The sequence below is a fragment of the Crocuta crocuta genome, unplaced genomic scaffold (assembly GCF_008692635.1).
Source record: "Crocuta crocuta isolate KB4526 unplaced genomic scaffold, BGI_CrCroc_1.0 scaffold32, whole genome shotgun sequence".
In the NCBI taxonomy this organism is placed as follows: Eukaryota; Metazoa; Chordata; class Mammalia; order Carnivora; family Hyaenidae; genus Crocuta; species Crocuta crocuta.
The window spans coordinates 3,291,583-3,306,398 of record NW_027529424.1 but is presented as its reverse complement, the minus strand read 5'-3'; the positions used below and the strand labels follow the sequence as shown (position 1 = coordinate 3,306,398).

Here is a 14,816-nt window from a genome sequence, read left to right as displayed (position 1 = left end):
TGTGTGCCCTACAGCAGCTCTGTTAAAGCCAATGCCTGCCAGAGATACTTCTACTTTTATAAAGTAAAGAGTCAGGTGTAATTTTTTCCATTCCAGGCTCACTCATGTTGTTATCTAGGACAACCGAGGAGTCCGGCACTCTGGTCATCAGACCACAAAGAGGCTGGAGATGTGCAGACAGGCTCGTTACTGCCTCACTATGGCGTCTGCCCCGTCTAAAAGAAATAAGCGTATTGCTGTCCTTTATGCCTATGGTGGTCCCCCTTGCCAGTTCGATCTGGCCACTCAGGGTCCTTGCAGACTTTATTTTACAGTCTCCAGTCTTCTATCTCTTAGGAGGCAGGAGGCCCTGGAAAGCATCATGATTTCCAGTGAACCAAGCCTATCCACCTGCCTCTGGAATTCCAAGGCCAGGCAAGTATAGACTCCAGGTGTGTGGGCCTGGTGTCCTTCCCATTTACACTTTCAAGTGTAGGGAGAACCTTCTCTCAAGTGGGAATTGGCCTGGGCTTTGCTCTCTGAGCTTAGTGAGACGAGTAAAATTCTATTTAATAAAGCCCTTTGCTTATATGACTGATACTGAGGGTCAGAGCTTTGTGGCCAGAGCTTGTCATCAGGATCGGGGGTGCTTGAAACCCCTGGTGTTCCCTAGCCAACAGTATAACCCAGTATAACCAGTACAGCCAAACCATTGCCTCCATTTCCGGATGATCCGTGCCTTATTTCACTGTCCATTTTTAAGCCAGAGCCATATTGTCTGTGTTCTTTTTGATAGTCCCAATCATGCCCTTGTGGGTTTTTTTTTAATTTCTAATTTTTATTTTTTTATTCCTTTGAGGCTGGGCATTCAGGAAGCATTTTTACCCTTCACATTTGGTAGATCCACCATTCTCTCTTTGCTCCAACCACTAACAGATACCGAGGGGCAAATAAATCTGTTGGTAAGTCGTCTCTCAGGACAGATTTTAGTTGCGTCTAAGAAGAGGGACAGAGAATGGAGTGTTTCCTTCCCCTGGTTACTCTTGATTTTCAGCGTCTGTTGGTAATGACATAATTACACAACGATCAAAAAATAACTCAGCAGCTCTGACTAGCAAGTGCCCCGTGTCCGTGAGCATTACTGCATAATAACAGGTATTAGGAGGGGACGCACTTCCCTGGATGTGAATAGCTGCTGTATTTCAAGCTCCAGCATGCCATTGGCACGTCCAACCAAAACGGAAGGGAAACTAGGAGATTAAAAAAAAAAAAAAGGACTTAACAGATAAGTGGAAAATAGTATTCTGGCTTACGTTTTCCCAGCCTGAGCTTTCTTTAGGAAAAGTATATATATGTAATGATTTTGTTTGTAAAAATTTAACACAGTCTTGTCTGTTTCTTTTGAGGGAGATGTTGCTTATGTACATTGAGCTCCTGCTTCTATCTAGAAAGGAAGGGTGACTTTATGGTACAGAACAATGGAGGAAATGGGGATTTATGCACCTTCCTTGTACTTTCAGGCATTTGAAAGTTTCCTCTTTTACTTCCCATGCACCTCATCTAATATTATGAGCAACCACTTAACTGTATAAAAAAAAAAAACTCCCTGAAATTGTACCTGTGACAAATTCTGTTCCGTCTGGCCGCTGAGTAAGGTGCTCTGACATGAATACTCAGGTACACAGCACCTCTGTTGATCTGAAAGTGTCTGTGGCAGAAACGGACTCCTCTTGCCAGTCAGATGGAAGCCAGCTCGAAGTGATAGCTTGAGTGTCCCAGATTTGGATAGGAGACCTTTCCCTTCAGATTTGTTCAGACAGGCGTGAATGTTTTATCCTGATTAATTTGGTTATTTTAGGGGTTGGCTTCTGTGGAGCCGAAATCAAGAAAAAGACCCTGAATGGTGCATGTTTGAATTTAGAAATGGCTTTTGCTGTGACTTTATGTCTGTTACAACGTTTGTGTCTGTTCAAGTATGTCCACCACCTTCTCGTTCAAAGTCTTGACCCGTCTTGTTCAGTGTCCCCCCCACAACCCCAGACAGATGACACCCTCAAGGCCAGATGTCTTGCCCAATTTGCTTCTTCGTCACCTCACTTCTGCACTCACTGCAGCCTGTATCCCCTGGCCTCCATGGGGACTTCTCTAGGTCACTGCCACCTGCTCCAGGGCCATTTTCATTATCACATGTATGCTGCTAAGTTCCATGTCCTGGTTTCCAGCCCCAGTCTCCTTCCTGTGCCATTGCCCCTATATTCAGTGGCTCTCTGGATGTTCCTAAATGATGATCTCCGTCCATCCCCCTGAAGTCCCCACAGGGTCCTTCATCTCCCATCTCCCAGGGGCCAACATCCTCCTCTACCCACCCCTGCCTGGCATCCAGTTAAGAACTGGACTCTTTCCTCTACCTCTCATCTCTCCTACTATCCCCAGTTTCTAATCACTTTGTCCCTCATTGTCAAGTTCAATTTTAATCTCTTGAATTTGTTTGTTAACAGTGAGTCACTGCCACCTTCCATATGCAGAGAACCCTCACCATCTCTTTCCTGAATTTCTCCAATCACATCTTCTCTGCTCGCGGTCTTCTTCTTCAGTTTTGGCACCTCTCCAGCTTACTGTCCATGAGGGCCCCGAGTGATTTTCCTGAAGCACAGATCTGATGGCCACTCCTCTGCTCTAGCCCTATCAGGGACATCCCACTGCCCACAAAGTGATGTATGTGGACTGACCGTTTGTCTGGTGTGTCTTCTTTCCCAGTGTAGACATGTCTCTCTTCACGTCCCCTGTTTGGATGATAAACTGTATGGTCTCCCAACTTTATAAGGACTTTTGAGGGGTGCCACCCACCCCTAGCCTCCTCTCCTCTGTCATTCTGGTCCCATTCCTCGTCAGCTGTGCTGAACTCCTAGGTCTGTGCTAGTTTCTCTCTTCCACCTCTGGCCTTTACACATGCAGGTCCATCCACCTGGAGTCTGATCCCTTCCCCCTTCCCCCTTCCCCTGGCAGGCCCCCGAACTTCACCTTGGCCTCTGCTTTGATTTCATTTCTCCCAGGAACCCCTCCCCCTGCTCTGTCCTCCTCCCTAGACAGGATGCCCCCTCCTGTCTGCTCCCCCAGCACCTGCACTCAGCCCTGGACACAGCCTATTGCTTTGCCTTTCATTGTGCGTGCTTCCTCCTCCCCACAGCTGGATTCTCATCTCCTCGAGGGCCAAGGGCTTTCTGTTGGTCCCTGCTCTCTCTCAAGGTTTGCCCAGCACCTGCCAGTATCAACAAGCATTGATAAATACTGTTTCACCAGTGAAGTAAAGGGCAGGATTAATGTAGGGTTCCTCCCAATTAAGAAACTGTAATGTCTCAGCCATCCAGACTCTTACGTGGTGAAAGGAAGCCTTTAAAACCCTTTAAAGCACTGGGAACAGTTTTGATTGAGTCCCTGGAAACACTGGGGAGACAGATCAGAAAATTCTCATCCTGCTGTTAAATTATTCAGGCTCACGGTGATGGTGCCAGAGAGCAGGCCAAGTCAGGTATGTGTCGCCTCTTCAGCTACCTTTAGCTGGTCCTGGCAGTATTTTACAGTCTACTCTGCAGCACCCCGTTCATGATAAGCTGTTGTTTGAGCAGTACAACGACTCCTCTTTAGTGAGACATTTGTGAGCTCGGGAATAGTTGCACCAGATATAGAGTCAACCCACTGTCACCAGGAAGGCACCTCCCATTGCTTGCCGGGCTGCTGTGTTTTTGCCGTAGAGGGTTCTTAAGATAGCTGGGCAGCCCTCGTGTTTCAGACGGGGTCCAGTAGGACAGGAAACTCACTCCGGCCGGTTCCGGTGAAGAGAATTTACTAGAGGGGCTCATGACAGAAGGGCAGGCAGGGTGAAGGATGTCAGCGATAGCCGCTTGGGCGCCCAGGACTAGTGCCACCCCTGAGCACAAGGACAAGGGGACGAGTCCAGTGAGCCATGGAAAATGGCGCCAGGGCGAACCACGGCTTGGGGACACAGCCATTGCTGGAACCCTGGACTGAAACATGGAGGGAACAGAGAGGAAATACTCTGACCTGTCTGTCTCCTCTTGGCCTCTCTGCTCTTCTGACGGGCCCCCTCTACTGGCCAACCCAAAGCCAGAGGGCCCTGGTGATGCCGTCAGCAGCTCGGCCTCCGGGACACAGAGCAGGACACTGGAGGGTGGAAGATCGATTTGGCAGGGCAGGGAATAACCAGCCCTGATAGCCCTCCCTCCGGCCATCCTGGAGGCTGAAACGTTCCCTTTCATTTGATGTCATCCCTTTTTCTCTGTGGGAGATGTCAAAGGACTGCAAATAATTTTCTAGCTTCATGGAACTTACCCTTCCTTGACAGGAAAGCGCTGAATCGGGCCTGACCTGCTGCAGGCACATACCTATGAAAGATGCTTACCTCACAATTTCTTCTCAGCACGATTTTTTTCCTTATCCCACCTTCAAAATCCTGCCTGTATAATCCCTAAAGGGGTCCACTTCTCCTTTATTTTGCTCCCCCTCAGTTCGACCCTCTCAACAGGAGCCAGTGCATTCTTAGGGAAGGGCAGGTGGATCCAAGCACCCTGTGCCCATGTCACCTTCCTGCCACAGGCGGGGTACATCCCGGCTCTCTTGCTTGGGCCGAGAGAGGCCAGATGTGGAGGCCTCTGTGTCCCTCTCATTTCCCTGCAGTCACACTGACGTCTCTGAGCTCCCCAGGCCTTTCTCGCCTGGCCCTCTGTCCCTGTCTCTGCCTCCCCGTCTTCTTTGTCTGCTGGGCTGGCTTCTCATTCTTCAGCTGCAGTTTACCTGTCACCCCATCAGGGACTTCTTTCCTGACCACCGAAAGTCAGGATGGCCCCTCGGCCCCTCCCCCGCCCCCTTCTCCCTCCTGTAATCCTGGTGACTATCCACCCATCTGGGTGGTGTGCCCACTGGGGGCCTGGGGCTTCGCCTCTGGGGAATCCCCGGGCTGTGTGAGAGTGTATGCCGGTTCCCATTAATATAATTGAATGTACTGGTTTAACAGCCAGTGGGCCCCAGGGCTGAGCGATCACAGCTCTTAGAACAGGCACCCCCAGCCCCGCCCAGTCTGGGCGTCCCTTGTGTAATGGCGGGCGGGTCAGCCGCTGCTTTTGTTTTGTCTCCCACATGCTGTCCTGCTTGCTCCTTCCTCTTGTGTTGCCCAACCTCTGACTTTCTGGCCTCATTTTCGCGGCTGTGCGTTATGATGAGGACGCACACATGGCCCTGCACAGCCTCTTGCTGCTCTCTCTCGGGGGGGAGTCCACAGTGAAATCCCTTATCACTTGGGGGTCCTGGTCTTTGAGAATTTGCAAGCGCTTAGATGGCACAAGCTGGTGTTGCCCTTTGTACTCCAGCGAAAGAGGCTGGCTCTGCAGAGCCCTGTGATAAATAAGCACCTGGGGGAGCCATCCATGGCTGTCAGCAAGAAGAAACCATCTTGGGGCGCTCACCCCTGCTGTGGGTGGCCAATGCCAAGGTTGTAAGGGGGCAGTGCCCTGCAGCCTGAACTTTTGCTTCTGACTGGGGTGAAAGAGATCAGTGCCCTCCAGCTTTCACTAAATCAAATTAACCATTACCCCAGGTCATTTGAGTTAATTACACAACCTTCCCCTTGTCCTGAGTGTGGGCCAAGTGCGGTCGTCTGAGAATGAGGCCGTGTGTGGCAGATTTTGCCAATGACCTGAGACTTGTCCAGCCTGTGAGGACCCCGCGCCTCCTTAGGGGCCAAGCTGGAGCTATAATCTGTGTGTCTTTTATGCATAGATGTGATTAATATGCTTCAGTGTTTTTATTGTGTTTTTGATAACAAATCGGGAAATTCGCCTCATTTTCTTATGTTTTCTCCACCTTGTTCTTACTGCCTTATTGTTGGAGTAGAGAAAGGAAAAAGAAAATTAAAACAGTAAACCAAAGTGGTAAAGTCAGTTTTGTGGCAAAGTTTGATCAAACCCGTCTGTTACCTGCATACAGAGGCGGGAATCGTGTTTCACAGGAGTCCTGCATTCGTGCTTGGTGAGGGCAGAAGGGGAAACTGAGCCCCGCTCCGAGCTCATCCACCCTGAACGCAAGATGGTTCAGTGGCTAGAGGGAACCAGGGCAGCAGTTGAGTCTGGATGAATTCGAGGCTCTGATCACTGGGTCCCTGGGGGGAGAGCAGACAGAGGAATGGGGACTGAGAGATTGAGTGGGTGCAGTGCTGGTTCTCAGACATCGGCAAGGGAACTGAGTAATTACATACACTACCAAGAGGTAATAAATGACCCTCTCACTCCCCAAAGGGGTGATTTGTTTAAAAGGTTCTCTGATAGTCCAGAAAGACCAGGGTGGCTGTTCAGAGTGCCAGCCTGACTAGTGAGAGGCAAGCAAGTGGCCTCGGGTGGAGTGAATGTGCTCTCTCTTACTCCAGGAGTTGGGTTGGGGGGTGGGGGGGAGGGAGGGGGGAGCATGTCTATGCTTTACAGGACTCTCATTTGCCTATGTGACCACGTCTGACTTTTCTCCTTTTTCTCCAAACCCCCACCCCCACCCCGCCCCAAGTCCCTGAAGAGATTAGCTAGGAAACTTACAAGTCATGGCTATTATCTGTTTTTCTATATTACATTTTAAGATTTATAACCTCCTCGCTTCTGTTGAGGATTTGAAGACCTTTGCAATTTCTTACAGCCCGACTGTTTTTTTTTTTCCCTGAGAGTCTTGTACCAGGTCCACAGAATTAAAGTAAATACACATGTTTTGCAGCGATTTAACAATCTCTGAACTATGTCACCAGTTAACTGAAAAGAACCACAGACCGTGCCCAGATGCATTCTGAGCCTCGGGACCGGTGCAGCATGAATTATATCATCTTGCCAGGGAAAAACTGACGGACCACACATCAGGTGGTGGGTCCGATTTCATCTCCACCAACCTCAGAACGACCCTATTTATACTGTTTTTTTAAGAGTCTAAGGGAGGAAGGGCATGGAGTTCCCCTAGTCTCCCAGCTGAAAACCTTCTCTCGTCTCAGCTACCTTTACGCCTAAAACGCTTTCCTAGAGATTTGCTGATTGTTTTCATCACTACCAAGCGCCCTTCTACAGACCACAGGATTTAATTACAAACACTTTATAGTTTTCTTTCTGCCCTCATTTCCCTCTCCAGGTGCATAGCATTTTTTTTTCCATATCGAAAGGTTTGATTATTCATTATTTAATTTATTTATTTATGGTTTTTTTTACTTCTTTTTCTTTTATTTAAAAATTTTAATTCCAGAGGCGCCTGGGTGGCTCATTCGGTTAAGTATCTGACTTCGGCTCAGGTCATGATCTCACAGTTCATGAGTTTGAGCCCCATGTCAGATTCTGTGCTGACAGCTTTGGAGCTCGTTTCGGATTCTGTGTTTCCCTCTCTCTGCCCCTCTGCCACTCACATTCTGTCTGTCTCTCTCTCCTTTAAAAATAAACATTAAAAAAAGTTTTAATTCCAGTATAATAAACACAGAGTATTATGTTGGTTTCAGGTGTACGATATGATAGATTCAACAATTCTATCCATTACTCAGTGCTCATCATGGTAAGTGTGCTCTTAATCCCCATCCCCCATCCCCCACCCACTTCCCCTCTGGTAATCATCATTTGTTCTCTATGGTTAAGAGTGTTCTTGGTTTGCCTCTCTTTTTTTTCCCTTTGCCCATTTTTTTGTTTCTGAAATTCCACATATGAGTGATATTATATAGTATTCATCTTTCTCTTACTTGTTTAACTTAGCATTGTACTCTGTAACTCCATCCATGTTGTTGCAAATGGCAAGAGTTCATTCTTTTTTATGACTGAGTAATATTACACACACACACACACACACACACACACACCCCACATCTTCTTTATCCATTCATCAGTCAACAGGCACTTAGGCTGCCTCCATGGATTGGCTATTGTAAATAACACTGCTGGAAATGTAGGGGTACATATATTTTTTTGAATTAGTGTCTTTGTGTTCTTAGGAGTTTGATTTTTTTTTTAACATTTGCTTTTCCAAACAAAATAGTCTAGGCTTTATTATGGTCTTCTCCCCCAATTTTGCTTAGTTATTTAGTCAACAAAAGGTTGACATTGGACTAAGAGAATGAGAATCTGATCATTCTAATGCATGGAATTTTGGAATGCTTTTTCAAGTTTCATGTGACTTGAAGTAGGCTAGGACGTTAGGTATCATTCCCAAATGCTGTACATGGGGCTATCCAGAAAGCCAGAACTTGGTGTATATTAGCTGAATGGAAACCACAGAAAAGAAGGGAAAACAAGACTCTGGATTCAGAGAATCTTAGCAGTCCTCTATTATGATAGGTGATTTTATGTCAGGTAGGCTGGGCTAAGGGATGCCCAGTTAAGCTGGTAAAACATTATTCCAGGATGTCTGTGAGGGTATCTCTGGAAGAACTTGGCGCTTGAACTAGTAGACAGTAAAAGCAGACTGTCCTCCCCAGCGTGGGCGGGCTTCTTTTAATCCTGTGGCCTGAGTGGAACAAGGGAGCGAAAAGGTGAATTTGCCCTCTCTCTTCTTGAGCTGGTACTTCTGTCCTCTCCTGCCCTTGGACATTGGTGCTCCTGGTTCTCAAGCCTTCAGATTCATACTGAATCACACTATCGGCTTTCCTGGTACCCCAGCTTGCAGACAGAAAGACTGGGACTCCTCAGCCTCCATATCCACAGCAGTGGGTTGTGACAATATGTGTGAAATGGTGTCCATGACAGGAGCTTGTTAGAGACTCAGTGGCCGGGATTTTACTGGGGCCAGATCATGTAGGCACCCTCTGCCTGGCATGTACCAGAATTCCAGAATCCAAGAAGGGAAGCTGATGTTCAGCAAAACCCTTTTTTTCATTGCAGGAGCCTTCATAGGCGTAGTAGTTTTTTGGTTTTTGTTTTTCCTTCAACTTGAACGGAACGAGACACTTAGAAGGTTGTCTGTCACAGAGGAAGTGGGGCCATGAATTTCAGCAACTTTGCCTTAGGTCCTTGGGGTCTGACCTGGGCCATTTTAATCAGTATTTCCAAAGGTATAGAGTAATACTGAATACTTTTGTATCTGCCAACAGGGAAAACTCTCTTTTCTGTTGTTTTCTTACTTTGAATAACCAGCCCTAAATTTTTTTCTCTTCCAAAGATTAAATAAAACTGCAAGTCTGTTGGAGTACTTCTCAAATTGTAGTTGGATATAGCAAGATGGTATAGAGGGTGTGGGCTTTGGAATCAGATGCACCACCTTGACTTGTAACTTCTGATCTGTTGCTTGGCCTTTCTGAGTCTGATCTGCAAAAATGGGAGAGTCCTTTAGGATTTGAGGGTTTGCAGTGATATGTGAGAAGAGTCTGACACTGAGCCCAGATAATGGGTGTCCAGTAGATGGCTACTATTGTAGTTATCAGGGGCCAGGAATAGGCCTGGATCCAGTCAAAATTATGAAGTAGGCTGGGTACTGGCTTTATTTTCCAGCCTGTTCTTCTCACCAGTTGTGAGCCTTCAGTACTGGCCCAGAATTAGCTGGTGGCTTCAGGGATAGTAGCATCTAACAGGTGATTGTCTCAGGATTACTGAACAGATCCTCAGCAAATCTCCACCCATAATTGAAAAGCTGAAAAATTCCTTGTGATATTCACAAACCTAGTAAGTAATACTCTTGTGATAGGGTCCTCCAGAGAAACAGAGCCAATAAGAAATGGATGGATAGATGGATGGATGGATGGATGGATGGATGGATGGATAGGGACTTGGGATAAAGAATTGGCTCATGTCATTATGGAGACTGAGAAGCCCCAAAATCTGCCATCAGGAAGCCAGTGTAATTCCAGTCTGAAGACCTGTGAGCCAGAAGAGCCAAAACTGTGAGTCTCAGTCTGAGGACAGGAGATGACCAGTGTCCCAGCTTGTCGTCAGGCAGAGAGAGTAAATTCTCCCTTTCTCTGCCTTTTTGTTCTATTTGGCCGTGAACCACATGGGTTGCAAAAATAGTCAGGCACAGCGAGCCAGTCTTATCATTTAAGCAGTGGGAATGCTTTCCGAATCTAAATTCTCAGGTTCCAGCCAAGGGAGGAGTCTGGTCCTTGCTGTGTGACCTCTTTCCTGCACACCCCTCTCTGTGCGAGGCTTCTCGCAGGGCCGTTCCAGAGGCTGCGGGTGTTGGCCCTTCACTCTGAGCAATGCCCCTCATCCTCTTCTCGGATCTGCCTGGGAAAGGAATCCTCACACTGGGCCACTCTTCGTGTCTTCTGTCTCCCTGTGGTGCCTCCTTCACATTGGATAAATGACCTGTCCGTCCCCTGCCCCGATGAAACTGTGTATGTGGCTGTTGTCCTCTTTGACTTGGAAGGATGAAAAGGTATAATTCCTGAACTATTATTAATTCAGTTCATTTCTTAAATGGCATGCTTTTCTAAGAAAAGCTTATTTTCTTCTTTTTTTTTTTCTTAAAGTTTATTTTTGAGAGAGAGAGCACAAGCCAGGGAAGGGCAGAGAGAGAAAGAGAGAAGAGTGGGAGAGGGAGAGAGAGAATCCCAAGCAGGCTCCTTGCTGTCAGCACAGAGCCTGGTGCGGGGCTTGAACTCACAAACTGTGAGATCATGACCTGAGCTGCAGGCAGATGCTCAACCCACTGAGCCACCAGGTGCCCCTGGAAAAGCTTGTTTCCCAAGCACAGGTTATTCCATGATAAGGGCGTGTCTTTTCCTAGTGGGCACATTCTTGTCTGCTGTGACCCCTCTTCTATTCACTTTCCTCCTCTCAGAGTTAAACATTTTTTTTTTTAATGTTTGTATATTTATTTTGAGAGAGAGAGAGAGAGAGATAGTGAGTATGAGTGGGGGAGGGGCAGAGAGAGAGGGAGACAGAGAATCCCAAGCAGGTTCTGCACTATGAGCACAGAGCCCGACATGGGGCTTGAACCCACAAACTGTGAGATCATGCCCTGAGCCAAAATCAAGAGTTGGATGCTCAACAGACTGACCCACCCAGAGGCCTCTTAGCGTTAAATAATTTAATGAAATTTGCCTGCAGTTGCTGACCTCTCACCCAGGGATAGTGGGTCTGCATTTTTGGTGTTATGCTAGGGATTATTAACCTTCAGATTTAAAATTCTCAACACTCCTTCTGAAGGTTGAGGCACTGTGGCCGAGACACGATCGGTTTGTTCTCTATGACGTAGATGAAGCAGACCTCTTTCCTTCCTGCCTGGTCCCATTCTACCAGTGAATGGGTTAGTAGTGAATGTAATAGTTTTGACTTTAATTTAACAACAACGAGTAAAGAAAACTTGCCCTGTGACACAAATACAAACCACACCCTTGGATAGCACTATATCATTTGTGGCGTTTTTTAAGACATACTACTTCTATTTGATTTTGGCTTTCCACGGAATTTTCCCAAGACCTCAGCCTTCTGCTGCAGGATTCGTTCTCACCTTCCCTCGCAGGCACTCACGGATCCAGGCGCTCCTCGTGCTTGGGAGGTGGTAGTCTGGGCAGGCTGTATGTTAGGCACTCTTGTCTTGCCTCCCAGGCGTGATTATCCCCATCTCCGTGCCCGGCTGCCTGAGGCCGGTCGTTCTGTGTCCCACAGGCAAAAGTGATTTTTCTTTTCTACAATTAATTTTTGAAGTTATTATGACAGGTGTTTTCTGCGGCTAAAAACGCCGCGTGCGTCTCAGAGACCAGAGTGGTTGTTTGTTGTGGTTTAATATTTATTGAACGTGTAAGTCTATGGTGCATGTATTGTCTGGAGCCCAGACAGCAAGAGCCACATGTGTGCAGAATTATTCTGTGAATGTACGTCCCCTTATGTTTGCGGGAAGCTTTCTCACCATTCCTTGGAGCCACGGGGATTGGATGCATAGGACAGAAACGTGTTTTATTTGCCTGCCTTTTAGGGCTTGGTTGTGATAAGGGCTGTGGGTGTTTGTTCTTCCTGTGCCTCTTCCCCTGTTCTCTTAGCCTGGTCACTGTGAGCACCTCAGAGCTGGACCCTGAGCGGTTTGCGCTGGAATCTGATGGTCCCAGAGCCCTGAGAGGGGCAAGGACTTATTTTGTTTATTCTGTTGTGTCTTTATCACAGAGAGGACCATGAAATTTTGTTTATTTAAAAAAATATATGGGACAGAATTTGGTGGCCTGATCTGTGTTGCTTTCTAGCAGAAACGTCTCTTTCAATATGGTGGTAGCTTGGGGTGCCTGGGTGGCTTGGTCAGTGAAGGTCAGGTTAAGCCTGAGCCTGATTTTGGCTCAGGTCATGATTTCATGGTTTGTGAGTTCGAGTCCTGCTTCGGGCTCTGGGCTGACAGCTCAGAGTGTGGAGCCTGCTTCGGATTCTGTGTCTCCCACTCTCTGCCCCTTCCCTGCTCGTGCTATGTCTCTCTCCTTCAAAATTAAATAAACATTTAAAAAGATGGAGATGGGGCTGCCCTGGCCTGGGGTTCAACCTCCTGCTGCTCCTCAGAAGAGGCACTTTTTGGTCACGTGGCACTTGTGAAGTAGTGTCTGTTGCTTGACCTTTTTCTTCCCCCTCCTTTCATTCTTGTTATATGTTAGCCTTCCTTTTTTTTTTGAGGGCAACTTTACTCTGTTTGCACTTTGCAGCCGAACATTTCCATGTATTTGTAGCTTAGGCTAATAGCTTTTAGCACCAGGACTGTCTACTTTATATTGAAATTTTTTTCTATTTTTAAAAAAATTTTATTTAAATCCAAGTTAGTTAACATATACTGTAGTAATAGTTTTAGGAGTAGAGTTTAGTGATTCATCACTTATATACAACACCCAGAGCTCATCCCAACAAGTGTCCCCCCTTAATGCCCATCCCCCCTTGAATCCATCCCCCTACCCACCGCCCGTCCAGCAACCCTCAGTTTGTTCTCTGGATTTAAGAGTCTCTCACGATTTGCCCCCTCTCTCTTTTTATCTCATTTTTCCATCCCTTTTTCTAAGGTGCATCTGTTGTGTTTCTTAATTTCCACATATGAGTGAAATCATATGATATTTATCTTTCTCTGGTTGACTTATTTCACTTAGCATCATACACTCTAGTTCTATCCGTGTTGTTACCAACGGTAAGGTTTCATTCTTTTTGATCCCCGAGTCGTATTTCATTTTATGTTAAACCACATCTTTATCCATTCATCAGTCGATGGACATTTCCATAATTTGGCTGTTGTTGATAGTTCTTTTAGCCCTTTTGGATATACATATATATATGCATATGTGTATATTTGTTTGTGTATATTTGTGTGTGTGTGTGTGTGTATGTTTGTTTAATTTGTGTGACAAAAGTCAAACTCCTTTTCCCCCCTCTCAGTCTAAACTTTATATATCCTACTCAAAGACAGGAACTAAACTCCCCATCACATGAGAAGTGCTAGATAAAAGTCCGTCTCAGTAAATTTCCAGAGAACAGAATGGATTAAAAATTGTATAAAATGAATTTTCTTGCACAAAAAGGTGAAAAAAATGCAAATTCCAAATTTATTTTAAAATTTATAAATGGGGTGCCTGGGTGGCTTAGTCGGTTAAGTGTCCGACTTTCGCTTGGGTCATGATCTCGTGGTTCGTGGGTTCGAGCCCCTCATCGGACTGTGTGCTGACTGCCAGCTCAGAGCCTGGAGCCTGTTTCAGTCTGTGACTCCCTCTCTCTCTGACCCTCCCCTGCTCACGCTGTCTCTCTCTCTCTCCTAGAAATAAATAAAACATTAAAAATTTTTTTAAAAAAATAAATAAAATTTATAGATAATCTCTTTGATGAGGGGCGCCTGGGTGACTTTGTCAGTTAAGCGTCTGACTTTGACTCAGGTCATGATCTCACTGTCCATGAGTTCGAGCCCCACGTTGGGCTCTGTGCTGACAGCTCGGAGCCTGGAGCCTGCTTCGGATTCTGTGTGTGTCTCTCTCTCTGACCCTTCCCCGTTCACGCTTTGTCTCTCTTTCTCAAAAATAAAACAAAACCATAAAAGAATTAAAAAAGAATCTCTTTGATGAAATAAAATTGCAGCTGTAAGAATTCTTCAGGTCTTACTAATGAATTAGAATGGACCCAATACCATTTAAGCCATAGTCTCAAAAGGTTATTACAGGAGTCTTTAACTAGTAATTTGCTTTTTTAAAACTTTGGTTCCTCTTAAACATTATACAAAAATGGAACTTGATTCTCCTAACAGCTTAATTCAGGTGGACCTGCAAAGCCTTTCCAGTCATAGTCACCTGTGCTTTGTCCCACCAGACCTTGATATTCACTCAGGGTTTTCATTTGTGTAAAGTCTAATCATTCTGTTCTTTTATTTATTATTTTTTAAAGATTTTATTTTTAAGTAATCTCTACACCCAGTGTGGGGCTCAAACTCAGAACCTGGAGGTCTAGAGTTGCATGTTCCACTGACCAAGCCAGGCAGCCCCCCACCCTCATTCTCTTCTTTTAGATTGCGGAAGTTTATGTGGAGTGCTTTTCTCTTTTTTTGTTTTGTTTGTTTGTTTGTTTTCTAACAAGGAAGAGATCAAAAAGGAGGGTTCCTAGGCGGCTCAATTGGTTAAACATCTGACTTTGGCTCGGGTCATGATCTCATGCTCCGTGGGTTCAAGCCCCCCATCAGGCTCTACACTGTCAGCACAGAGCCCGCTTCAGATCCTCTGTCCTGCCCTCCCCTGACTTGTGCTCACTCTCTCTCAAAAACAAACATTAAAAAAAACAACTAAAAAAAAAAAAAAGATCAAAAAGGAACATTCGGCCATTGCTTAGCATTTTGGGAAAAGTGAACACCTATTTCCTCTACTTCATTTACAAGGAGAAACGAGT

At 46.1% G+C, this 14,816-nt stretch overlaps 1 protein-coding gene across 2 annotated transcripts in view; it reads left to right on the top strand.

The window, feature by feature from the left end:
* Nucleotides 1-14,816, top strand: part of CAMK1D (calcium/calmodulin dependent protein kinase ID) — a 441,354-nt gene that overhangs the window by 60,301 nt on the left and 366,237 nt on the right. The window contains exon 3 of one of the 2 annotated variants that reach the window (XM_077758502.1): nucleotides 7,508-7,560. The exons of the other annotated variant lie outside the window; for it this stretch is intronic. Within the exon in view, the coding sequence (XP_077614628.1) occupies nucleotides 7,508-7,560 (53 nt within the window). The remainder of the gene's footprint in view (nucleotides 1-7,507; nucleotides 7,561-14,816) is intronic. 2 annotated transcript variants of the gene reach the window in all.